At 34.7% G+C, this 27449-nt stretch overlaps 2 protein-coding genes across 6 annotated transcripts in view; one reads left to right on the top strand and one right to left on the bottom strand.

Annotated features, from left to right (window-relative positions):
- LOC136031301 (proton myo-inositol cotransporter-like) overlaps window positions 1-27449 on the bottom strand; it is a 132500-nt gene that overhangs the window by 103630 nt on the left and 1421 nt on the right. Inside the window, exons 1-4 of one of the 5 annotated variants that reach the window (XM_065710753.1) lie at window positions 10685-11145; window positions 9353-9411; window positions 5630-5791; window positions 3349-3531 (exon numbers count right to left, since the gene is read on the bottom strand). In XM_065710753.1, the coding sequence (XP_065566825.1) occupies window positions 3349-3527 (179 nt within the window). In that variant the 5' untranslated portion in view covers window positions 3528-3531; window positions 5630-5791; window positions 9353-9411; window positions 10685-11145. Of the gene's footprint in view, window positions 1-3348; window positions 3532-5296; window positions 5384-5629; window positions 5792-9352; window positions 9412-10684; window positions 11146-27449 lie in introns of those variants that run through there. The other 4 variants (XM_065710751.1, XM_065710752.1, XM_065710755.1 and 1 more) reach the window with 4 other exon arrangements.
- Window positions 11225-26127, top strand: LOC136031302 (NADH dehydrogenase [ubiquinone] 1 alpha subcomplex assembly factor 2-like). The gene is made up of 4 exons (XM_065710757.1): window positions 11225-11377; window positions 16297-16377; window positions 17863-18023; window positions 26021-26127. Exons 1-4 carry the CDS (start codon window positions 11242-11244, stop codon window positions 26060-26062), a joined length of 420 nt encoding a protein of 139 aa, XP_065566829.1. The 5' UTR covers window positions 11225-11241; the 3' UTR covers window positions 26063-26127.

Raw genomic sequence — 27449 nt, 5'->3', positions numbered from 1 at the left:
CCGTATATGAAAGGGGCTTTTCCTCCTCGACAACCCGCTCTTTACGCTAAAGTTTTTTGTTGTTTTAAAAAGTAGAGTTGCGAGAAAGAATCAAACTTTAGCGCAAGGAGCGGGGTGTCGTAGAGGAAAAGCTCCTTTCATATATGGAGTAATTTCTGTTATTTTAAGTTTTAATGTCGCTCCTTACTTTCATTTCAAAAAACTTGTTTTTTTTTGTTTAGTTTCTGAAAGTTTTTGAATTAATGCATGTCTGATTTTGGATCTCCGTACATAAATTATTAAAATGAAATTTGCATATTAATTCTTTTTTTGGCTAAATGGTTTTCTCTTAGTTTTGATCAGACGATTTTGAGAAATAAGGGGTGGGGAAGGAGGCCTAGTTGCCCTCCAATTTTTCGGTTACTTAAAAAGGCAACTAGATCTTTTAATTTTTAACGAACATTTTTATTAGTAAAAAATATACGTAACTTAAGAATTAACTTACGTAACAAACTTTTATATTCTTATATTTTTGATTATATATATGAGGGGGTTGGTCCCCTCGTTAATACCTCGCTCTTCACACTAAATCTTGTTTTGTCCCAATTCTTTAAGAATGACCCCTGAATCAGAAAGGCCGTAGAATAAATAGTTGAAATTACTTAAAAATTTTATAGCATAAAGAGCGAAGTATTTATCTCCTCCTAAATACCTCGCTCTTTATGCTAAAGTATTTTTAGAACCCCTCATATGCGTAATAATCTCTGTTCGTTTTAAGTTTTAATGCTTCTCCTTACTTTCAATTGAAAAAACTTTTTCATGTTTATATTTTCATTGTTTTTTTTTTAATAGTAATGCTAGAAAATCCTGCGTCCTTTTCATTGAATTTCTCTTCCCCCATGAAATATTCCTCCAAGGAAAGATCCTCCCATATAGCCCCCTCCCCTACACCCCACACCCAAACCAAAAAAATCCTCCTGATAACGTCGGTACACTTCCCAGTAACCATTACTGTATGTAAACATTGGTCAAAGTTTGAAACTTGCAGCCCCTCCCCCAGGGACTGTGGGGGTAAGTCATCCCCAAAGACATAGTTATTATGGTTTTCGACTATGTGGAACAAAATGGCTATCTCAAAATTTTGATTCGTTGACTTTGGGAAAAAAATGAGCGTGGGAGGGGGCCTAGGTGCCCTCCAATTTTTTTATCACTTAAAAAGGGCACTAAAACTTTTCACTTTCGTTAGAATGAGCCCTCTTGCAACAATCTAGGACCACTTGGTCGATACGATGACCCCTGGGGAAAAAAACAACAAACAAACAAACAAATAAACACGCAACCGTGATTTGTCTTCTGGCAAAATATACGAAATTCCAAATTTTTGTAGATTGGACCTTGAAATTTTTTCTATAGGGTTCTCTGATACGCTGAATACGATGGTGTAATTTTTGTTAAGATCCTATGACTTTTAGGGGGTGTTAACCCCTATTTTCCAAAATAACGCAAATTTTCTCAGGCTCGTAACTTTTGATGACAAAGACTAAATTTGATGAAACTTATATATTTAAAATCAGCATAAAAATCCGATTCTTTTGAATCGGATTCAAAAGTATCCGATTGCTATCTTTTAGCATCAAAATTCCGTTTTTTAGAGTTTCGTTTACTATTGAGCCGGGTTTTTAATTTAAAGCTTTCAATTTTGAAACGAAAATAAATAAATTACTTTTAAAAGATTATTTTTGAAAACGCTGGCAAAAGCAAGAAAAAAAAGGTACATCTTTTATAAATTTGTGCAACGTATAATGCGTAACGTAGGCTGTATTTTGGAGGCACCGTGAGGAAAGTAGGGTTGGGGTGACTGATTTTTTTTTCCCTTTTTTTCTCAGGCGTGGACTCGTAGAGTTCAAAATTTCATCCAAATGTGGCATTGCATTCTATTCGAGAATGCGGTTCTGATTGCCTGAAGCCCCGAAACAGATGTTAACCCCCCATTTTAAGTGTTCTCTGTCACCAGACATATAACACCAAATGTGTGGAGGTTTACGTTAAACGACTCATACATCAGAGGATCAAATCTTGCCTCAGCAAAAAGCCTGAGACTGCAAAAATGAAAAAGTTGTTCGGACCTTATGTGTCTAATTCTAGATTTCTCTGCAAAAATAAGTGATATGTAATGAAATTTGAAATCTGAGAGAATCTTTGGCAATCATGATCACTTTGCCTTCAAATTTGTCTCTACATTGTTGTACCCAAAGGACTTGGCTATGAAAGGGTACATTTTCTCATTGCCCTTTCAATTCCCTTTCATTGCCCACAAATCCCTTTTTTTCTCATTGCCTGATACTTGATTAGTCTTGTTTACTTTAAACGCTCCTTGAATAACATAACAGAGTTTAGAGATATTATTGAGATTTCCAAAGGCGAAGAATTAGATCCAGATTCTAATTAACCAATTAAGATTGGGGATAACGAGAAAACATGAAAAAAATAATGACAAATTAATAAAGTGAACTAGTTTTTCAAGTACCAAATATACTGAAAAGTAAAGAAATAATACGGATATTATACAACCAATACCCAGCAGTACTCCTTTCTGGAACAAACTGAGCCCCAGGGTATAAACTGTGTATTGGCTTTGTATTTATATTTGTTTCTTAACCATTAAAAGACATGGTTTAATTTTAAAAAACATTTCATTTTATTTATGTTTTTGTCTTGAACGACAGAGTCAGTATTAAACGATACTAAACAAAAATTACTTCTAAGATAATGCATAATAAAATGGAAAAATTGTGAAGAAGAAAAACACGGATATTTCCAGCCAGCAAAAAAAAGGACAAGCATGTATGTATTTAGGGCACAAACTCCGCTCGGCCGTCTTCAGTACAAAAATGTAAATAAAGAGTAAAAAATATCCGAATTAATGCTTTAAGGACAAAATAAAACACAATAAACCTCAAAATTAAATAGGCCCTCTACAGTCAACACTGAAAAGGTAATTTTACGGGTAGAAACTTCGGTTAGTTTTCAAAGGACTCACAAAATCACAGAATTCTTCTAGAATTTGTTTTTTATTACTTCTAGCAATGAAAAATATTTTGTTTTAAAGACAAATACATGAATTTTAAACATTTAGCATATACATTATCAATTAATTCAGCAGGGAGCAAAGATTATGGGGAAGTGACAATAGAGGAAGCGCCCTTGTGCCTCTTAAAAAGAAAAAAACAACTTTATCTGATGATAGAACTAATTAACCGTAATGGAATATCTAACCAAAACAGCCACCATGACGAACTAATTTTGACCGTAGTTCCTATCTACCAGTGATACAATAATTGTGTACTGAAAACAGAGTCTACTTCTTACCTTACTATAGAAATAGCACTGGAAGCAGCCCCGGTGTCGTACCCAAAGAAAAAGCCACCAAGGGCACTAAATAATGCCAAGTTGTAGATTAGCCTTGTTGATTTGAGAGATTTTCTGCTTTCCAAGTCTTCTTTCCCAACAACACCATCAGCAGTACTTTGATACTTGGTGCTAATCATATTTCTTTAAAAAATATATAGAAGTTAGCAAGCTAAAAGCTAAATTAACAAAGAGGAATGGTTCCCTTTATCGTCTTTTTATCGTAGACAGAACAGGAGCTGCTACAGTAACGAGTGATTTGGCTTCAATATATATATATATATATATATATATATATATATATATATATATATATATATATATATATATATATATATATATATATATATATATATATATATATATATATATATATATATATATATATATATATATATATATATATATATATATATATATATATATATATATATATATATATATATATATATATATATATATATTTATATATATATATATATATATATATATATATATATATATATATATACATATATATATATATATATATATATATATATATATATATATATATATATATATATATATATATATATATATATATATGTATATATATATACACACACATATATATATATATATATATATATATATATATATATATATATATATATATATATATATATATATATATATATATATTATGAAAAGAGAAATCACCAATGCAACAGCACAAGCACATAAAAAAAAAAAAAAAAAAAAAAAAAAAAAAAAAAAAAAAAAAAAAAGACAGAAGGAGAAAAGGAAGACTGTTTTCCTAAATTAGTGATTAATATAGACCAGCACTTGAGTGAGGCCTTCTCATCCATACAATCATCCTAAAACCCTACTCATCCATACAATCACATAGGTCAAACAGCATAGCCATACACAATCAACCATAAAGAATAATTTATACTACAGTGTGGATCGAGAATATATAACACATTTGAATATGTGATGCAAACATTCTGTAATTTATATCTGAACAGTATTTGATAACATTAAGAACATCTTCGATAAAATTCAGAAGGAAAGGTTACCGAATTTCCTGGGTCGTTAAGAGTTCCCCAATAAGTGTGTTTTTAGTTTCAAATTTTTAAATTTTGTTTTTGTGGGACCAATCTTAGAACAAAATTTTTCTTACTACTTCACTGCTCAAAAATGTGAACGTTGCCATTTATGGAGTTATAATATCCATACCCCTCGCATGTGTTAAATATTACAAAAATATGTTACTAATCATCATGAACAAAATAAAATGGAAATGTCACCAGTATTCTTACAGTCAATTCCACTCAATAATTAAAACACTCATGGATATCATAAAAATATGTCAACTGTGGCTTTGCAGTCAACTCTGAACAATAGTCAAAAGATTTAATTCAATTTGGTGTTTATAAGTTCGAAGATCATACTTAATAGGCAATTCTTGAAAATCTCAAGTTTCTAATTGTGAAATTACTTGAGATTACTATCTATATTGTACTCTGAACTCCTTTAGTATATATGCTTCTAAAACACTTGTGGGAACTGAGCTTAGCTGTTGTAATTCCAAAGGGCTTAAGTAGCAAAAAAGTAAATTATGCAGAAGAACTGAACTTTAAAATTGCCCCCTCAGGCTTTTGAAGTGGTAAGTTTTTTTATAGAAAAGAAAAGCATAGAAGAACAAATTTTGGAAAAAAAGTTTAAATTTCTAAATGCCTCCAAAAGTGAATAAGACAATGGAAAAAGAATTGTATTGGCCGATTAAGCGTGCGAGTTTTAGGACTGTAAGGCAGAAATCTATCTTCCACTCGAAGGAAGCTGTTATAACAGATTTGTTGAGAATTCAAATAAACAAACTGAACCAACCGATACACTAAACTGTGAACAAACTTCTCCTTACCAAAATTGAAGATCAACTACTCAACAAAGCAACAACATTTCCGTTCTGCTGGGTACATCACCTTTTACTAATAGCCGAATGGTTCCAATTCGATTCTTCATTCAAGGGAGAATATGCGGGTGCGCAATATCAAACATTAATCTGTAAGCTTGTGAATCTTTCTGTGGAATCAGTTACCCTCGAACGACATTTGATTGCAATTATCTACTAGATGATTTATTACACTGAAGGAGATAAAAGATATCCCCAAATAAGTCCAGGACTAATGCACTAGCAGTTGACATAGCAATTAAACAATATTTCCGTACCAACTGAATTAAAAGGATTACGTACCTCAGGAAATTTTCAAAACATTATGCAATACTATGAGTAGTTACTGCTCCATGCTTCTTGTTTTTCTTCTTCGTTTCTATTGTTCGGTCTTCCTTCCATGATTCCCTCTTTTTTCTTTTTTTTCCAATAACAGCTAGAAATTATCTTCTGACATCTATGACCCTGCAATATTCGTTTTCTTCTCATTCATGGTCCTTTATTATTTTTTGCTGAGATCTTACTTTTACATTGGCAGTAATCTCAGGAGGGGAGAAGCCATGGACTAGGACTTAGAAGGTTACGAAGTTATACTATATACACTTGTAATATATTTTCCTTCATATTCCATAAACATAAAATTGAAATTTTGCTAACAGCGGAAAACCTTCTATCTGCTCTATTACCAAGGAGAAAATTCTTGAGGTGTGTCTTATCCCTTTATTAGCCACGGATGTTTGGCCAACCCTTAACCAATACTGGATAGAACTGTGGCAGTGAAAACAAAACACAATTTCTAAGAGTATTTGGTAGCTACTTTAATGTTATTGACAATGTCAAGAAAAAATTATCAGTATCACTTCTAAACATAACATTGGATATGAAACATGTTTGTTAGCAATGCAAAATTGAAGTCGAATTGAAGTGTCCTCTTGAAGTTTTTCAAGAGGGCAAGTGCTCTGACCATCAAATTAAGTATATTAGAGAGCCACAGTATAGATGTTTCAAGCCCCTGTCAATAAAACTATGAAATTATTTATTTTTTCTTCTGAGAAAGAAGATTACTGATGAGTTTTTATTTGTTTGTTAGTTCGTTGGTTTATTTGAATTTTTTGCAAAAAAATGATCGTATTGCACGAATGATTCAAGAAAATGTGAAAAAGGATCGTTTAAAAGGAAATTAAAAGTTTTGGGGCCCTTTTAAGTAGCTCAAAAAATTTTGCCGTAGCTTAATGGTGTTCGATTCTGTTGATAGAAGAGCTTTAGGGAAGGTCTTATCCTTGTATGGTATACCAGGCAAATACACTAAAGTGATAGTCCTATGTACGAGAATAAAGCTACTGCGGTTAAGATAGGAAATGAGGTTATCAGATGGATTCGTATTAAATTAGGAGTTAAACAGGGTTGTTTTCTATCCCCCTTTGCATGGATCATTTTGATGGACTTTGTCTTAAGGAGCACAGGAAAGGCAATGGGAAACCAAGGAATCAAATGGGGAGGAAAATATCTCCTGGGCTTCGATTATGTTGATGATTTAGGCACCCTAGTTGAAAGCGTTAGCAAAATGAATGAACTTTTAGAGTTTTTGCGAGTTCAGGGTGCTAAAATAGGTTTTTTTTTAAATTAATGTTAAGGATACTAAGTCACTAGGGTTGGGAATAAGTGAAGATTAAAAGGTGAAATTGGGTAATGAAACAATTAATCCGGTGGACAGCTTCAATTACCTTGGTAGTATTATTAGTAAAAACGGTGGGAGCAGTGAAGATGTTCGAAGTAGAATAGCCAAGGCTCAGGGTGTTTTTTTCACAGTTAATTAATATTTGCTAAATGTTTTCCACAGAAATTGCCTACGGTTTGTTCTGAGTACCCTGCTGAATGACCGTATTGAATGACCGTATTTAATAACACTAGGCTGTACGAAAAGCGTGGTTCAATCCCACTTTATAGGGCTATTATGAGAGAAATGTTGAGATGGCTAGGGCACGTTTTGCGGATGATTTTTTTCTTTTTTATTTTCTCGAAGATTTTCCTTTTTGGCCAACCGTCTAGGGCTAAATGGAAATCATGTCGTCCATGGTTGAGGTGGGAGGATGTCATAAAGAAAGATTTAAAGGAAATGGGAACTTCTTGGGAGGGTGTAAAGAGTGAGGCTTTGAATGGATTGGGAAGGAGGGGCGTGCGTAGCTGCGTTGGCCTCAGGCAGCTCAGTGCTAAGATGAGTTGTTGGTAGTATTGGCATTAGTAGTAAGTGGTGTTTTCTGCCATTCTGTGGTAAAGGACGAAAATTTTAGCATAAAAGGTGCCAAAAAGGCATTGAAAACATTGAGATAGCCTATCAATTTAAAAGTATTGAAAACTATATATTTATCTTTTCTGGTTTCAGAGGCAGTCCCATGAAAAGTCAAGGTTCCATCCTACCAAAAGTTGAAACCCATCGAAAAAAAAGTATTCGAAGAAAGAAGTAAGAAAAATTAAGTTTATCTACCCTACATGTAAGTATACCTGTTCATTATTGGGGACTTCGTAGCTTGGAAATACCTAAACTTGGTGTCAAAGTTAGCAGATCTAGGATAAACGAAGCTTTCATTCTACCGAAGAAAACCTGACACCTCATTGAAAAATATGAAGAACTTCCAGAGAATAGTGCAACCCAGCAAGTTCTTTTACGAAAAATATCAGAGGTCTTTGGGACCGTAGGCTCTATTCTTGGACATTTGGTACAGTTCCTAGAGCCTTTACAGTGCCAAAGCGCCCTGGTCAAAAATTGGTGAGATTGGAAAGTTATGCAAATGAGACTTATGAACTAAATTTGCCACCCTGTGATAACATATCGGAAATTAATAGGAGAAGTTCAAGAAGCGATTGACAAACAGTAGTGTGCTTTGTATGCACGAGTATATTCGATAAAGACCGTCGTAGGTGCCACACTGCTAATTTTCACCGATGCAAACACGAGAAAAAGTTTATACAAGTGACCCGGCAAGTTATATCTAATCTATTTCCTACATCAGCTTCTGATAAATTAAAACTGACAGAGCTTTTCAATAGAGAGAAAGGTAAAAAATAAAGAGGTTCACTGGGATTAGTCCAAACATCAACAGTGAAAGTATAATCCCATGATCCATCTTAAAGAGCTTCTACGGACGGGATTTTTAACTGTGGATGTTGTAAATGAGTGCACCATAATATCAATTTAACAAAGCAGCCACGCCACACGAAAAGTGTGTAAAATAATCCAGAAAAACTTGCTTTTGAACTTCCAGAACTCTGGCATTTGGAGGTCTCGGGCAAACCCGAGAAAACCCGGAAGAAAACCCCATCTAAGAAAACCCGGCTATCCCAATTTCTTTAGTTCCATCCTTTTCCCTTTATTTCTGCTGTGTCTTTAGCAAGTTAGGCAAGAGCCAGTGAGAACAGGTGGTAATATTTTGATTAGAGTGCATCTTAGATGGGGTCTACACCTTGCATTTTCAATCAGACTCGGAAACAATGAATGGTAACAGCTGGCAATGCTTTTTTAAACAACTCCATGTCTAGCATATCTCAACTGATTAAGACGGCTGTATGATGCAGTCAATATATAAAGAAAATTAAAAACCCGCTTTCCAAGTTACCTGGTCAATGTTCAGTGAGAGTAATCCCTAAGCAGGAATTTGGTCTATTTAAAGTACCAAGTACATCCAAATGACAGTATTTCCTCTTAACTCCCTCTTAAGTGTGTTTCTACCTGAAAACCGGGTTTTCCAATATTTTCTTTTAACTGTTACAAAATTATGAAGACTATAAGCAATCCGTAGGATTTTACTATTGTCGTCACGCTGAACCGGGAAAAAATACTAGAACTAATTTCGTAAATTTGACGGCACTTTTCGTTCGTAAAAATTCAAGCATAGATAGTCGGCTAGTTGCCAGTGTGTTAATCACACATTATATTCTGTTTACACGATATTGGTTCGACTTAATTTCTTGTTATATTATCAAGGGGTGGGGTCAAGCCGGGTTAATACCCAAGAGTTTAGCACATACCTTTCAATGAGTAATGATCCAAGAAATGCAGCATGTCTGGGAGATTTGTATGTTGGCATCTGAGTAAAAAAATAAATTTAACATCTGTGTTTTACACAAGGCAAGTTAAGATACAAAAATAACATTTTCAGAATCAGCGGAAAAATAATAATTATGCGGGAATATCATTAGAGATAAAACACTAAATGGATAAATATAGTTAAATAGCATAACTGGCCTTACTAATAAATTGAGGTGTTTAATTTAGGACAATTTTCGCAGCAATCATATAAACGCAAAGCTTATGTTTTTAAATATTTCAATTCCTGTTTGGTAATAAGATATTAGGGTTATATTCTTGCACAATTAATTTAAAAAGAAATCAGCTGAAAACCGACGAAGGATTAAAGTGGTAATGGGTATTTTAAAAAGCACTTGGAAAACAGCAGATAGCTCGTTCGTGGCGCAGGTGACCATAGTGATAGCATATTTCGTCAATTTGTAGATCAAATTGCTGTTGCAAATTGCAAATTGCTATGAACTAAATTTTAGCCAATGTTTGCGCGAAAGACCGCTGAAAACCAACAAGGTGAGCTACTTCGGAAGATTAAAAAAATCCTTAAAGTCCTAATAAAATTAGAACCATCGGTTTGATAAAATCACTCCTAGAAAAAAAAACATATTAGTGAACATTCTAATCGGCAAAAAAATATAAATTCTCACATTTTTGTAGATAGGGGACTAGAATCACTGAGATAGAATACACTGATATGCTAAAATCAGTCATAAGCTTTTCATTGAGTTCTCTTTTACTTTTATGGGTTTTATTGCCCCTCTTTCAAAAATAAAACAAGATTCTCAGCCCCAAGTCTTTTGGTGTATAGCTTTAAATTCAATGAATTTTATGTACTTAGAATAACCATGAAAGTAGTTTTTTGTATGGATATATTGTTATTAAAACTTACTTTAGAGTTTTATTTACTGCTAGCAATGATAGCTTTTTACTCTCAGTTTTTATTTTACCACGAGCTGTTTGATTAAAAAAAGTCTTTAAAGCAAAAGTTTGAGAAGCAACATTATTTCATGAAATAAATGACAAAATTCCAGAAAAATTGTGTGACTTGAGCTGGTTACAATCCAGCGAGAACTGGCTGTTTTTTTCTTATTTGTTTTTTTTTGCGCCTGTTTTAAAAATTAAGATTTTTTATTTTTATAGTTTCTTTTGTATTTTTAAACACCTCACGCATATCGAATGTCAAGGCCTTGTTAATACAAATATGGGTAGCATAAATGAATGATGTGGGCAACTCATTATATTTCGAATAATTTACAATTTGAATTATTAGTCAATACCTGATTCTGACACTTGAAGAACTCTTCTCTCGGATCCTTGAATTGGTTGTGAATAACGTGCAAAATGGCCATTTGCAAAAAAATAGCCTTACAGGAAATGTCAAGATACAATCGGCTAAAAAGTTTCAGGCAATATGACAGAATTACAAATACAATTGACAAAAAAAAACTAAATATTGCTAGAATGCTTATAAAATTCAACTATAGTTCCTGAATGCTATTTATCGATAAACAAACAATCCCAAAACATTGATGAGGGTGGAATAAAACTACGCTCCCTCCGTCCTGAGCGGTAGTGGTGGAAAGAGATTGAGGGAGCAACTAATTTTACCGACTGGCCGGTCTCATTGTCAATCGGCATCATATCACAATTTTGGTTTTTACGGAATTTTTGTTTAAAATTCGGCTTTTCCAGTAGGTTGATAGAGTTTTATCCCTTTAATGACCCCTTTTGCTCCGCTGTCCAGGGTCAAAACTTCAGTCTAAACTGAAACCTAAATCACAAACAAAGTTTGCCATTTCAGCGCCACCTATATTTTGTTGCGACAATCAAGAAAATGTCAAGTTCAATATTACAAAGAGTATTTCGATATACAAAACAGCTTTTTGGAGTTTTTCCAGAAACTAAAAGATTAGCTGGTAAGGATATTTATGGAACAGCTTACTATGAAGACTCAGGAAGTACTAAAAAAGGTAGTATTCTTTAGCTCTTTTTTTAGTTAGACTTATATATGATAAAGATGGCGTTGGTAGATTTGAAGTAATTTTGGATACCAATGTAGCACATACTGTATATAAAGGAAAACTACAATACTTATTAAATTTTCTAGAAACATCACAAGAACAAAGTTTTTTTTTTACAGAATTTCAATGAAAAAATAAGTACAATGGGAAATCGTTGGTCTTAATTTTGGAAAAAAAAAAAATACATGAATTATATGAAAATTAAGATACAAAACGACGAACAGCAAAAGTTTCAATTTATGGACAGGCATGGAGCTGGAGCTTATCCTATCCCACACGAACAGGTTTCTAGTCTGTAGATGACTAGAAGTACTTTGGATCTAATTATGGCTTGCCTTCTAAAAATTTAACTTTCATCTGAAAGTGGTTCTGCTGCATAATCATTATCAGAGGAGCCTTTTGCACTTTTTTGTTCAGTTTTCTAAAATGTCAGGTACTGACTCTAGTTCACTCTTACTAACTAAAGTGTGATACTGCCCTAAAAACCTCATAATTTTTTAAAGCAAAAGGAAAATCCAAGAAAATCACAGTTTTAAGTATGAAATGATCTAAAGTGGGTCCAGTTTACATTTCGATGGTCTTGGTACTTGAAAGGGATTTATTCAAAAAGAAGACAATTGTTCGTTTGCAATGAGTCTGCATAATGCACTGGTATTTTCACCAATAGATGTAAGTATGAAACCAAATATTACATTATGTTAGTGATATTAATACTGTTGCTTTAATTCCACATCATGAATTCTACTAGCTTTAAATCATTTTGCGGGAATACTAGCTAATGGTTCCATTATTGAGTTTTGTTTAGGAAAAGGCTTTGTGGTCATTAAGCTATTTCTAGCCTTGTGTCATCTGTGACAGCTCACACGAGGACGCCCATCTGTCTGTAGTTAAAATTGTAAATTCCTGGAGACGGGTTCATTTTTCAGATCATCCCAGTATTAATTCTGGATTTTTTTTGCTCTGAATTGTGAAGGGTAATTTATTTCTACTGCTTATTATTATGCAAGTCTGTCATACTAATTCACCTTGTCCAGTTTTAATTTTTTACAATAACTTACGATTACAATAATTTACAATAATTCTTTTTTACGTGAATGACTTGTCATAAAAAGCCTAGGGTTTCTAACCGTGTAAGCAAAATGAACAAAAAAAGTATCCTGGTAAATCATTCTTTTTTTGAGGATATATATTTGGAAGTGGAACAAATAATAACTCTAAATTCTTCTTTTTTTACTCCTTGACGAGTGGGCTAGATCGTTTTGAGAACACTGATATATTGAAGGTTCACTGAAAAGTCTGACAGGTATACAAAATCTTAGTAATCACATACAGAACATTGGAACTGACTCTAGTCAGTTCCAATGTTCTAGAATATTAGGAAACCATACAAAAAAGAAAATTTTTGAGGGGAGGTGAATGCTTCTATTAGAAATTATCATAATTCAAACCTTGAAGGTATTTAGTATCAAATCAGAGGAAGACAAACTTTATTGGCAAAAACCAGAATACGTACATGTTAAGCTTAGTCAGATTTACTTCTTCAAAAGCTCCCTTTAATTCATTAACTTGTATGGTTAAAAATGAAAGCTTTTAAAAGCTTACTGAACGCACTTTGGGACACCTTATAGTTAAAAGTATGGGGAGAAGGGGGAATCTTTTCACTGCTAACCATACAACTCCAAATATGATTTTCCTGGTTTTCAAGATGGGTGACTTTAAACTTCTAGTCAAGCGGTTTCGATAACGGCGATTTTAATGGAGCACTTCTTATTTCAATGTGACTTATTTTTAGGTTGATTTAGGCTCTTTTCAAAAATTAGAAAAATTTTTGGCATACAAGTCACAACAAGGTTCAATCTGAAAAAAAGGTATATCGAAAAATTAAGGGTAACCAAGAATGTTTTTTGCTAGATTGCTTTTTTGAACTTGGTCGCTGCAACCTCGCCTTCATTGATTCTTTAAGCCGCAGGGCAAGATTCAAAGCCCCAGTCTTTTTCGTCTTCTGGTAAAATTTGCTTTCCTCTAGCATGACTATATTTTCTTTTTTTTAATCAACACCTCTTTTTCTGTTTTGGTAACTGATTTAATCATTTTTTGGCCAACGCATTGCTATTGAGATATTGACTCATTACAAGTTAACCTCATCCTACGCAGGAATACATTCCAGATCAAATTCTTCGAACTTGTTTTGACAAAATCGTCAAAGTACAAAAAGCAGGTAATTTATGTAAATCTGAAAGGTTTGTTTTCAAAAAAGCATGGAACTTATAGGACTTTATGTAGGAGAGCTTTGATAATGTATACTGTTCTGCAATAGAAATGGTATGTTATGCAACGCAGATTTTATAGGCGACCCTTTTAGTACTGAGTTTTATTTGTTGTAAACACGCATTTTGATTCAGCTGATAGAAAGGGTTATGAAAGGGTTTTATCCTTGTTAGGTATATCAGATAAGTACGTGTTATAAAAATTTTAGATAGGAAGCGAGTAAATGAGAAGGTGAAACTTTCCTAGTCTTAGATGAAGCAGAAGATCTAAGTTTCCTAGATAAAAATTAAGCAAAAGTGAATGAATTTCTTGAAGGTTTGGACGCTCAGGTTGCAATAATAGATTTGAAACCTCTGACATAAATTAAGTATAAATAATTATGAAGAAGTGATATTATACATTGATTCAATTGATGGAATGAATATCTTAATTAGATGTTACTAGTACAAAGCGTGGTGAACGCAGTAAAGATGTAAAAAGTAGAATAGCCAAGACGTACAGATTTTTTGTACAGCTGGGATTAATCTTGAAGAGTAGAAAAATCAGTCTTAGAACTAAGTCTAAAATTCTAGAAGCCGCAGGAATGACAAAAATTGGTTGTGTCTCTGAAACCTGGAGCTTCGAAAGCTTGAGGATGTCATGCTAGATCTTTTTCAGAAGAATAGTCTATGAATAGTTTTGGATGTTCGTTTGAATCCCTGTAAAGCTGTACAAGCAATGTGGTTTGATTCACTTTCTATGGCTATGATGAAAGAAATATTTAGGTCAGGTTACGTTTTGCAGATGATAGGCTACTAAAAATTGTGCCTTCTGACAATGAAATACAAACAAAATCAGGACTCCATCAATAGCAGTAGGGGCAGAAGAAAGGACTGAAACTAAAAATACTCTAGAGGAGGGAGCAGAGTGAGACTCGGAACAAATTGGAGCGGAAGAGGAGCGTGCGCAGGTGTAATGGCCTCAAGTCGTCTATTGCTGAGAAGAGTTTTCAATAGCAGACAAATAAATTATCCAATAGTATCTTACTGCACTTAGACCTGAAATGCCTCTCGAGCGCCGTTCAGGAAATGTATTTTCGCGTCAGTAAAAATCATATTTTTCTATTTAAGATTATCATATTCGAATGTTATTCTGAGCTGATTCTTCGCTAGCTCAAAATAAAGTATTTGGAAAAAAGTACACCTGATTAAAGGGCTAATATTATTTTACTATAAAGTCCATCAACGACATAGCTTTTCGAATAGGTTTTTCAGAAATACTTCTCCATTTTACTGGGTCCTTTCGCTGAAAAAAAGCATGAGAAGCAAGCTGTTTTTTCGCTTGCTATGTTTATGTTTCTAACTATGGCAATGCGTCAAGCTTCTTTAAGTGGCTTCTGATAAATGGTCAGAGGGTCTTTAAGATGTCATCGCTCATCTAAAAAAAAAAAACTAACAAAGTCCTAGTTGAAGCACAAAAGTCCGAAAGGGAAGGGATAGACTAGGTGTTACGTCCCCCTGGAAGACCAACAATGAACAAAATTTCTAAAATTAGATGATATTCAGAGAAACTGCGATTCTATTCCTGCAAAAAGAATAATTGTTTAAAAATGGGTGCAACTTCAATTAAGTTACTGAAAAATTAGTCGACAGTGACTGGGAAACAAAGTCCTAGAAATGTCAGTGGGACGCCGCCATCAACCAACAGCTTTTACGTGTTTCAGAATTTGATAGAAGTCGTACAGGACCAACCAATCCAACCTTGTACCACCAGTAAAAGAAAACTAATGCAAAAATTGCGTATTAAAGTAAGATGTTTGACTCTACGAATCTAGTGCAACACACTTTTTGCGGCATTTTATTGCGGATGCGTCATGGATCCGAGCAATAAACTGAAAAGAGTGGAAAGAGAAAAAGAAACCGAGCCTGAAAGGGGGGATAACCAGAAACCAACGACTAATTTTCAGAATTAGGTGAAAGTACCAACAAATAAAGAATCAGAGCTTTGGTGGTATAAATATATAAACTTTAAAAAAATATTTTTGTTGAGAAATTAAATTAATCAATGGCGTTATACAGAAGACATATCCCAGCCTTATATTTCATACGGAAAAAAATCGAAGCTTTTCTTTTTATTGTTTCCAAACCAAAATAGTTCTTTTGTTGTAAAATCAGAGAAGTAGATTTTGAAAAGAAAGTTTTTTTTAAGAATAATGTTTTATTTAGTAAACAAATCGACACAAAACCTGAGTTTATAAACTTATATGGGTAAACATCACCCTTTACTGAACCATACTTACTCACTCACTACCAGCCATCCTTAACCCCCCCCCTCCACCCAAAAAAGGCCAGTAAAAAGAAAAGGAGAGGAATAAAAAACGAATATTTCGCCTCAATCTAACCAATAGGCGCAGCATCTTTTCCATGCAAATGTCCAGGAAGTAGAAAATACAATCAATGACTAACAAGGGACAACAATGTAATAAAAATAATTGAAAACCAAATTTATTATTCTGTATCACCATCTCGATATTTCATTGTACCGTCATGGTGTCAATCTGTTGTTAATGTTATATTTGTTCCTTATATATTTTTCAATGCTAATTCTTTGCATCTTAACAGGTACCCTTTCTACAACTGCTCGTTGGTTTGAGCCCAAAGAAAAAGAAAACTTTGAAGTTGAGATTCCTGCAGAATGGGAAGGTAAACGATTATGTTCTTTCACTTTACGTATAGAACTATATACGTCAAGCCAAAGTCTTTAGTTGATATATTAAAACCGTATGCGGGCAGAAAAATAACACACTATACAGGGAACATAAACCTTAAGGATCTTTATTTTTCTGTTGTGACTTCTCCCATGGAAATCGTCAACACCCCCCCAAGGTTCAAAATTGTTTGCGCCATTGTATGTCGATTGTTCCTAATAAACTTTAGCAATATGTTCCATGCTCAAATCTTGAGTTGCCTTAGGTGGACTAACTCTTGCCCTTTCTAGAAGTCCATAATTAACTCGGGAGTCGACGAGTTGAAAGCCTTTGACGAGAGAAATCGTGCGATTAAGTTAACTTTTACAAAATTTCCTATTTGGAAAATCGGTCTGACTAAGAGATTTATTGGCACAAATATCACAAGCAATCCCCATTTTTGAAACAGTTTAAAACAAAAGTAACTGGGGAAACAAATAATTTGAACATATGGATGTACTGGAAAATTAATGTCATATCAGTTGGAGCAAAAATGACCTGCGATAATTGTCTTTCTATTGTCATCATGGTGTTTCTCATGTTTTTTTTTCCAGCACTGTAGTTTACTCTTTGCACCGCCACTGCTAACACCACAAAAGTTAACTTCAAACGTTAGAGCTAATACTTGTTATAGAAGATACTTTTTTATGTCCATAGGGTTGCTCAGAAATACCTGAGTTTCAAGTATAGAATGTCCTCTAGATATATGCTTGTGAGCGCATTCTTTCTTGGGGAACACCATCCGCTATCATTTCCCTTACAGTCTTATAACTTTAATAAATCAATTTATTTGACTAGAATAAAATAATTAAGACACAAGGAATTAACACAGCAGAAGAATGAAACTTAATTTGTAAAGCAAAGAGAGAGAGGAGAAGATGGCACAAAATGTAGCCCCCAAGCTTCACCTAGGCAACAGAAATCAATGGAAAAGTATATTGAGAGTCGTAAGGATATATCATTTCATACATCTCTTATACATCAAATATTGGACACACATTAGGCCCGTACGAAGGAACTTAATTCACAGGAAAGGGGACGCCACTTAAAAAAGTTTGCTTTTAACATACCTCGTACACTGGGGAAGAGAAATAAATATGGATAACATTTAACCTTTTTAAAACATTTTGTATATGCACAGAATAGTTATTAATGCTGAAAAAGTGAGAAAAACAGAAAAAATCATTAAGTATGCTCTAGCATTATTGTTTTTATCATTGATTTCAAATTAGGAAAAATATATTAGCGTAAGTAGTTTTAACTGGGAAAATAAGGAAATACAACTGACTAATTTACTGTCAGTCGGAGAAAGTTACGAGTGTTGGTCAAATTACTGTTGAAGGTTACTGTTGGTCGGTTAAAGTCCTGAAATGTTGGTAAATCATCCTTTCAGAAGTCTATGTCTAATATTTATTTTTTTTATTATTATTTCTCAAACTAGCCTGGTTGAGGAAGAGACGATTGAACCCTCCCACGGAAGAAGAAATTTCTAAGAGTATGTCAATAGCAGAAATGAAAAAAATCAATGCCAGAAATTTGGAGGAGCTTGAGAGGCTAGAAAGAGGCGTTGAGGAAAATGACCCTCTAGACTTCTCTCGCAAGGTAAGGTTATATCACTACCAAGTTCTGCGCCTTTTTAAAAAGGAATGAGGCACTCCTTCTTTGTCAAACCTTTCAACTATAGTTTTGGATATTTGTTTTACAATTTTTATTTCCTTCTATGAATCGAAAACCTCTCCCTCTTCAAACTTGAGTAAGTGAGGTTGATACACCTGTTATATAAATTGTAGAATCATAGTTTTCTCATTAGAAAATACCCTTTTTTGTTGTTTTCATTTAAAGAAATGCAAAAACAACCAGAGTTTATCTTTTGAGTGCCATATAGCACTTTATGATTGTCTTATTAAGTCGAATTTATGAAAGCAATCAAATATAAAAAATAGTTTATAAATGAGCCCACAATTAGCTCTCTATGATGTCCATGTGTCCGGTCCAGCCCCTCCGTTCCAGAAATGTCACCCGAATTGCGCTTTTAAGGTACCATATAGCACTTTATGACGGCTCTAATGAGTTAAATTTATATAAAAAAAATAAGATATCAAAATTAACTTTTAAATGTGCCCTTAAACGGTTCTCCGTGATGTTTCAGTGCCCCGAATAGTGACAAAGAAAAAAAACAGCAGAAAAAAAAGGACAAATCAGTGGTGCCCATGCAGAAAGTGATTTTCCTTCTTGTTCAAGAAGGGGTCCTGTAAAAGGCTTCGATAATGGCGATTTAAAGGGTGTACCTTTTGGTTTGCTACGACGCCATTTTTAAACGGCATGCAACTGAATGACGTTATGCACGGGGCTGTTGGAATAGCGCGTGGCTCAACTATGAGATTTAGTTTCCTGCACCTGGCGCGGGACTTAAGGGAAGTGGAAGGGGGATAGACACTTTAATATTAGCAAAAAAAAGCCAAGCTTATATTAAACTCACCAGCACCCATCCGAAAGCGTGTTTACATTACACTACTGTCGCGTGCAGCAACTCATTGCTGGCAATTTTAGTAAAAGCCTCGCAACAGTACTTAATTTTGTTTGTTTCTATGGTTTATTATTGTATTGTATAAGGTTTTGAAGTTAACCGAGTAGCGTCCTTGCTAAATAGTGACTTTTCCTCACTACCGCTTGAAAAAAATGAGCTATTGAAGACATAAGTCAGGCAAATGACAACTTTACTTTTTTCCATTGGATTCCATGATAAAATAATTTCCCAAAATAGATTTTCAGACATCTTGAAAACACATTAAGGTGTATTTTTCACACATGTTCCAACACTACTCTCCCCTGAAGGATCCCATACCACCTCTTGCTGGATGTGGAACCCCTGTTGACCTTCAAATAAAAATTTGGAGGACCAAGGAGCGCTTGGGAAAATGTACATATCTGGGTGGTGATAATGTAGACAAGACTTAATATCTACTACTACTACTACTACTACTAATAACTCACTGCAGCACCAAGCCGCCTGAGGCCAACACAGCTACGCACGCTCCTCCTCCAACCTAATCTATTTAAAGCCTCCCTCTTTACACCCTCCCAGGAAGTTCCCATTTCCTTTAAATCCTTATTTATGACATCCTCCCAACCCAGACAAGGACGACCTGCTTTCCGTGTAGCCCCAGACGGTTGGCCAAAAAGGACAATCTTCGGTAATCTGTCATCCTTCATCCGTAGAACGTGGCCTAGCCATCTCAACCTTTCTTTCATTATAGCCCCAGAAAGCGGGATTGAACCACACTTTTCGTACAACCTACTGTTTGAAATACGGTCAGTCAGCCGGGTACCCAGAACAATCCGTAGGCAATTTCTCTGGAAAACATCTAGTAAATTTTCATCTGCTTTTCGGAGTGTCCATGCTTCAGAGCCATATTTGACCACTGTCATCACTGTAGCTTCCAATATTCTAATCTTGGTTTGTAGGCTTATCTTTCTATTCTTCCAAACTTTTTTTAACTGTGAAAAAACACCCTGAGCTTTAGCTATTCTACTTTTAACATCTTCACTGCTCCCACCATCTTTACTAATAATACTACCAAGGTAACTGAAGCTCCCAACCTGATCAATCTTTTCGTTACCTAAGGTCACCTGTTCATCTTCACTTATTCCTAACCTTAGTGACTTGGTCTTCTTAACATTAATTTTCAAGCCTATTTTAGCACCCTGAACTCGTAAAACCTCTAAAAATTCATTCATTTTGCTCACACTTTCATCTAATATGCTTAAATCATCAGCATAATCTAAGTCCAGGAGCGTTCTTCCTCCCCATTTGATTCCATGGTCTCCAATTGCCTTTCCTGTGCTCCTTAAGACGAAGTCCATCAAAATGATCCATATAAAGGGGGATAGAACACAACCCTGCTTAACTCCTGATTTAATACAAAACCAGTTGCTAACCTCATTTCCTACCTTAACCGCAGCAGTATTATTCTCGTACATAGCGCAAATCACTTTAATGTATTTTTCTGGTATACCATATAACGATAAGACCTTTGTTAACGCTGTTCTATCAACAGAATCGAAAGCTTGCTCATAATCGATAAAACTAAGGACCAAAGGTGTTTGACAACGAAGGGACTTCTCAATTATTAACCTAAGAGTGAAAACATGGTCGACACATCCTCTACCTTTTCTAAAACCGCATTGTTCTTCCCTTAAAACTTTGTCTACAGCATGTCTCAGTCTAAAAAGTATCATATTACTCAGTAATTTGCTACCTACAGAGACCAGACTAATGCCTCGATAATTCCGACATTCACTCTTGTCACCTTTCTTATACAGTGGTTTAATTAAGGTTTTCCTAAAATCATTGGGTACTTCCCCTTTTTCAAAAATCATGTTCATAATCTTCAGTAGCTTATTCCTAACCTCAGAGCCACCATATTTAAGGAACTCATTAATCATACTATCAGCACCTGGGGCCTTATTATTTTTTAATCCTTCTAGTACTGTCGCTAATTCTTCCTCACTAAACAAATCTTCCTTCACATCCAAGGTATCACAAACTTTTTCATTTTCATCTATATCTTTTCCTGCAACTGTATCTCGGTTTAGCACATTCTCAAAATGTTCCACCCATCTTTCTTTAACTTTTTCCTTATCACTAATTGTGACCCCATTTCTATCTTTAACTGGGACTAGTCCGGATCGGCTACTCCCTTTCAATTTATTAACATGCCAGTATAATATTTTACTATTATGCCGTCTAGCCGCATCTTCCAGATCCTCAGCAATTTTATCCATCGCCTCCATTTCACATCTCCTTAGTTCATATTTTAATGCTTTCTCCACTTTCTTTACATTCCTTTTGTTTTCATACGACCTATCGCTCAGATAATTCTTATACAAACCCCTTCTACTCTCTATTAAACCTAAAGCTTTTTCACTAATATTCCTAGTTGCTGTCTTAGCACTCTTCCCTAGGACACCATCAGCAACTTCACAAATTGTTTTTCTGAAATTATTCCATCCATCTTCCACTTTGTCAAATTTTAAACCCTCAAGTTTAGTACTCAACTGTTCCTGGAATTTTTTTCTCAAATTTTCATCCTGAAGTCTACCAACATCATAACTTCCCGGGAGGGAGTTACTCTTCCGAAATTTCAGCTTTAAATTAACCTTAGACACTACTAGATGGTGATCTTTACTTTTAACATCAATAACGGCACTCCTATACACCCTAGTATCTTGTATTGATCCTGCTAATCTTCTGTTTACAATAACATAATCAATAAGGTTTGCTGTCTTACCATCACGTGAATACCATGTCAACTTATGGGCCATTTTGTGACCAAACACCGTATTGGTTATAACTAGGTTGTTATACCTACAAAATTGCAAAAGCCTATAGCCATTACTGTTTTCTTTTCCTACACCAAAATTACCTAGGCTAGGATACCATCTATCCCTATTTCTACCAACCTGGGCATTAAAATCTCCTAGCAAAAACACCATATTTCTACCTGGTACCCTGTCTATTTGCTCCTGTAACTGTAAGTAAAATTCATCTGAGTCACTAGTATCTCCATCAGTTGGTTCAATGGGGGCATATACTACTATAACTGATACCCTAAACTTTTTAGTCATAAAATGAGCAATTAGTATTCTATTATTAATACCTTCCCAGCCTAAACAAGACTTAGCAGCTTCCTTATTCATCATGAGCCCTACTCCCTGTCTATGTACCCCATCCTTCCTTCCTGAGTAAACAAATTCTATGTCACCTAATTTCATGCTTCCTACCCCTGGGATATGAGTTTCTGAAACTCCTAATAAATCCAGTTCAAACCGTCTGAATTCGTCAGTCAAAATGTCGATGCGATAGTCATTTTTTAACGTCGTAACATTCCAAGTTCCAATTTTCATGTTCTTTAAATCTTTGAAATTATTTTGGCCTCAAGAAAAGCAGTGATCCCGGATACCAGTGCAGGATGGGGACCAACATATCTTCTCAAGTCTACACCGAAGCGCTTAAGCCGGCTTAGAACCGGACAGCAAGAAGTCCCTGGGACCTCCAGTAAGTTGGAGGCTTTGTGCAATCCTGGGCCCATCTTGGTCACAACATGGTTTTCAGCACTTGGCGATGCTCTTCTATCAACAAGAGTCGAAATCCTGCACAGACAGTCCCAAGCCTATTACCTCCGACTCATTATATATTCATGCCTACAAATATTATGCTACTACGGGGAGGCAGCCCATAGTAGATAAATTAGCTAGGAAGAGGTTTTTCAGCCCGAAAACGCCCATCAAAACAAACCAAGCCCAGAAAATTATCCAATAATCAGAATCCCGTACGAGTGCTGTGTTGTTTACTAGGCTATAATTTCCTCGAGGGGCGCCACTCCTCAAGTGGGAAAAATTGACCGCAAGTTTCCCAGTCTTGCAGGTACCCCGAAAGGGTCGAGGCAGCCCTTTACAGAGGCCGTTGTCCATAAATCTGGATCTTACGCCCTGCCGCAGTTGTCCTCCTATAGAGGATCCTCCCACGATGGTGTTCTGCTTCACCATGCAATTTAACCCATTACTGGGAGAAGGTTTGTAACTCATCTGACGCGTGAACACGGCAGTTGGCCCTGCTGAGTGTACATTTGAGGGGCCTTCTTCCTCCTCCACCTGAAATTATGACCCCCAGGGGAGGGTTTCCCAGTTTCTATTATGGGCCCCACTGGGACAAGGTCCTACTTGGCCTAAGCCTCCTATGGAGCTACTCTACCTATCTATAGGGCTTACATATATACATATATATATATATATATATACACATACATATACATACATATACATACACACATACATATACACATACACACATATACACATACATACACATATACTCACTAACGTGCAAATATATACCCTGTTTCTAAATATTTTATTCAAAGGAAGGGACACTAGAGATAAAATTCCCTCTCGCCTGTCGTGAAATAATGACAAATTTGGCCCTAAGAATACACTTTTTGGAGGTACATGCGCTCCTCCCTCCACAAAAATTCCAAAATAAATTGGAAGATTGTAATGAAATTTTTCTAGTAAGCTTCGGGTTGCTATAACAAACAATGGTTGCATATAAAAATGCAGTGTTCGCCACCCGGATATTTTCCATTTGAAAAAATACTTCATAACACAAAGTGAAATTTTTTTCCTATTTTTTTTTTTTTTTTTTTTTTTTTTTTCTATCCCACACCCTTTTGTGGTCCTGAAAAATTTTAGGCACATTTGAAGCTTCGCTCAAATAAAATCAATGACTTCAATATCGCCAGCTGCGACAGGGTTTTCAGATATGAGTTAAAACAACCTAAAACCATTTTAACTCTTATTAAATATATCATCTCAGAGCTGGAAGTTTGGGCACCAAAAATATCAGCTCAAGCAAGACACGGGGTAAGATCTCTTTTTACTTGACTTTTTCTTCCTTTTTTTAACACTGAAATGAACAAGAATATAGAGATTTACGACAAAAAACTTTTTTTCAAACCCAGAGACCTCCCCTCCCCATGTTTTTAAAAGTCTTCATTGAGTAAAAATATTCTCCTTTACTAATAAAATCTAGTGCAATAAAGAAAGTTTATCTCATGGAAGAGTAGTTTCTAAACGGAGCACACTTTCGCAAATTTTCATTGCGAAGATGAAGAAACATCGATTGTACTAGCTTTTTCAACTTACTTAAGACTCCTCCCAGTATTTGCGTATTTTGGTTGCTATGAGGACCAAATAATGAGTCAAATGTGACGTGGAGAAGCATTAAATACAGTCTTGTGGAGCATGCTTTCCAATAAATAATCTATTGGAACCGTTTTCAATAGAAGTTTCATAAAGAAAGCTCATAGTAAACGAACCTGATCTTGTCCAACTTGATCAAAAAGCAATAGAGACAGAAGTTGCTAAATTACGGATGAAAATACATTTCCAGCGGTAGTATTACAGAGAAAGTTGACATCAAATGAGTTAACCAGTGTAAATCACTTATCAGAGCAAAGAAAAACAACTAAAAATATGATAATAGTTCAATACTAATCATATATTCAACTGGTTAAAAACAACTTTTTTTTATAATCGTTTAACTAGTGAGAAAGCATAAAACACTAGTTTGTAAAACTTAGTGAAAAAGAAAAAAAGCGACAGACATTTTTTATCTAGAACAGGAGGTCAGTAGATGCTGGGGGTCCTATGAGTGCATTTCCCATAGAAATAGTAAGCTAAGCGAATAATTATAATCTTGACAAGAGCAAAAATGATATGTAAATGGATTCTGTTGCGGCTCAATAAAATCGGTCTTCTACAAGAGAAAACTTGGAGTAACGTTAGCCGATTAGTCTGTCTCCTATTTCTTCACTCTATTTAGAAATTTGAAGACAAGAAATTTAAAATAACATTTTACAGTTTAACGCACGTAGTTTGCAAAAATCCTTTTCTATAAAATGTAAGTTTTTTGTCTTTGCCCCGAGGTCTGCAAGGGAGTGATGTATTTCCCCTACATTCCTTACTTTCGGAGGGATGTTTTTTCTATATTGTGATCATTCTGATTGAAAGTATTACCTTCAAATTTGGAGGCAATGCCACGTTTCACCAAGATAGGTCTTGGGGACAAAAACAGGGTGAGTGACTAACTACCATTCAGTCACTTTCAACTCTTAAAATGACAATACCGATTAAAAAAGCCATCAGAACTCCAGATATATGTCTGAACGAGATTCTCCTCAGAATTGAACGACCACTGATTCAATACAATCCCCTTAGTGAAGAAAAAACTGTGTAGAAAAAAGTGTAAAAATGCATTTTTTAATTTTACGCGTATATTCTATCTTCGGTTACACAAAAATACATCAGTATATCTCCTTCGAAGGATTTCCTTCAGAGGGTGAGACCGACGCCTTGAATGGTTTAACTTTAAAAAAAAAGAAGAAAAACAAAATCAGCAGCTTTTCTTTATCGTATTCGATAAAGATATTTTCTTCGATATTTGAAAAAATTGCTCTTGTGTTGGTTACAAAAACTAATAAGAAGCCAAAGTCAATCCTGAAAGCGTAAGTGAAATAGGTGTAAATTCCCCCAGCAAAAAGTTGAGGAGCAATTTCAAGAGGCAATAAAATAAACAAAACGACTTAAATAACAAGAAGAATATGTATTAAATATATTCTGAAGAACATTAACAACTTCCCACTGTTTTAAAGCGGAATAAAGTATGAGTAAATAGCTATACATTTCTTAAATGGAAACCTGACATGGCGTCGCATGCAATATTTCATTTTTTAAAAAGAAATAAAACGAAAAGATATCAGTCAAATTAAAAGATATACGAATCTCTCAGAATTATATCACTATACAAGACTTACTTGTAAAATATTTGTAAAAATTGCTAAAAAAAAACTTTCCTACGATATGCCCCCCCCCACCCCCTCCCAAAAAAATGAAAAAAACGAAAAAAATCCAGAGCGAAATTTCTGGGTTTTCATCCTTAGAACGTCGAGTGGTTTGTAGAACCGTTAACCATTTGTGTCTTTATGTTTAGTCGTTTCCAGTGCTTTAATTGAAGTTTTGTTTTGTTTTTTTTTTTTTAGGACAAAAGAAGACCCTTCCCAAAGCACGAAGATAGAATATAGGTATATAATATCTAAATAGTTTTGTATTTAAAAATTTGTCAATAAAATTCCACTGCATTGCTTTTCTTTTGGTCTTTTTCTATCTTAACTTGTCCATCAACAGCAACAAACTACTGTACTGTTTCCGTTAATTTTGGTCTCCGAAGATGGTTTTTGAGGTTGTGGAATTTCTAATAAAATTTGGAATCAAGTCTAGACAAGATCAGCACCACTTGCACAGTTTCCATCTGATAATCATCATTAAAACCTTGAAATTTCTGGAGTATTTTCTTTTATTTGATATAGAATAATCACAACTGACTTCTTGTATAATTAAGAATGGCCACTTCTGCAAGTTTAAACATAAAATGTTTCTTTTTGGTTAGATGAATAATACATTTTTTTTCACAGAGCCACTTCATGTAAAAGGGATGGCCGTAGAAACTTCATAGGGAGCGAAAATCAACAATGTTATAGGAAACATGTCAAATCCAAGATTTTATTGCTATGGAAATGTCTTTTGTATTTATTGTCTTTTAAAATATGTTCTAATGATTTCAAAGCCATTTTCTGGGTAAAAAGGACTTCAGAGTGTGTATCAAAAGGTAGATAGAATTTTGCAATCTTGCAAAAATTAAAATTGACAAATGAAATTTGCATATTTTTCGCCGAACTAAAACAACTTTGGTCACATGCTCCCTGTAAACTTGACGAAAAAATGTTCCGGGTTCAAACTAGCTATACATAATATTCAAGAAAAAGACGAAGTAGATAAAAAAGAAAACCAACTTATTGAATTACAATGAATCGAAACAGAGTAGTGAAGAAAAACAAAACCAAACAAATGAAAGACCATAACGGTGCCAAAATGTTGTATTTGCAGTATCTTGGGAGCGGCTTGGGGTATCAAGTTGAAACTTATAATGAGCTTTTAAGAGGAAATAAAGGCAAGTGGACATTGAGCTTTGTCTTTGGGGAGAGGATATAGCTAAATCTTGAAATACTAAGTGCGTCCAGGTTTTCAAAATACCATACCTGAAAAATATCTGGAACATCTCACGGAACGATTTGAAACTTTAAGGTCATCTAAATAGAATACCTGCAACATATTATGACAGCTTGGCTAGTGAAGTCAAAATTTCAGGTACTGTTGAGGAAAGAAAGAACGAGGGTGGGGCGAGGAGACTTCAAGTTTTGAGTTGGGTGAAGGGTAAGGGGCTAACTAATTTTGTCTCCACCAAAACACTTTTGCCTTATTCGCTCCTATGGGACTTATAGTCCACACAGAGTTTATTATTGATGTCAATTAAAAGACAATGTATTGCCAGGTCATCAAAATGGTATATCTGTTAATCATGGGAATGACGTGAGTATCAAGCTTCAGGGAGCACTGATGGGGGTCAGAAAC

The sequence above is a fragment of the Artemia franciscana genome, chromosome 9 (assembly GCF_032884065.1).
Source record: "Artemia franciscana chromosome 9, ASM3288406v1, whole genome shotgun sequence".
Classification (NCBI taxonomy): Eukaryota; Metazoa; Arthropoda; class Branchiopoda; order Anostraca; family Artemiidae; genus Artemia; species Artemia franciscana.
Note: the sequence above shows the minus strand (reverse complement) of the source record. Positions and strands in the feature narration are given on the sequence as shown.

Bases quoted from the DNA above. Each gene is read 5' to 3' on its own strand.
- LOC136031302 (XM_065710757.1), top strand. From the start codon at position 11,242: ATGTCAAGTTCAATATTACAAAGAGTATTTCGATATACAAAACAGCTT. The intron at 11,378-16,296 runs GTAGTATTCTTT...GCATCTTAACAG, and splicing joins CTCAGGAAGTACTAAAAAAG to GTACCCTTTCTACAACTGCT. The intron at 18,024-26,020 runs GTAAGGTTATAT...TTTTTTTTTTAG, and splicing joins CTCTAGACTTCTCTCGCAAG to GACAAAAGAAGACCCTTCCC.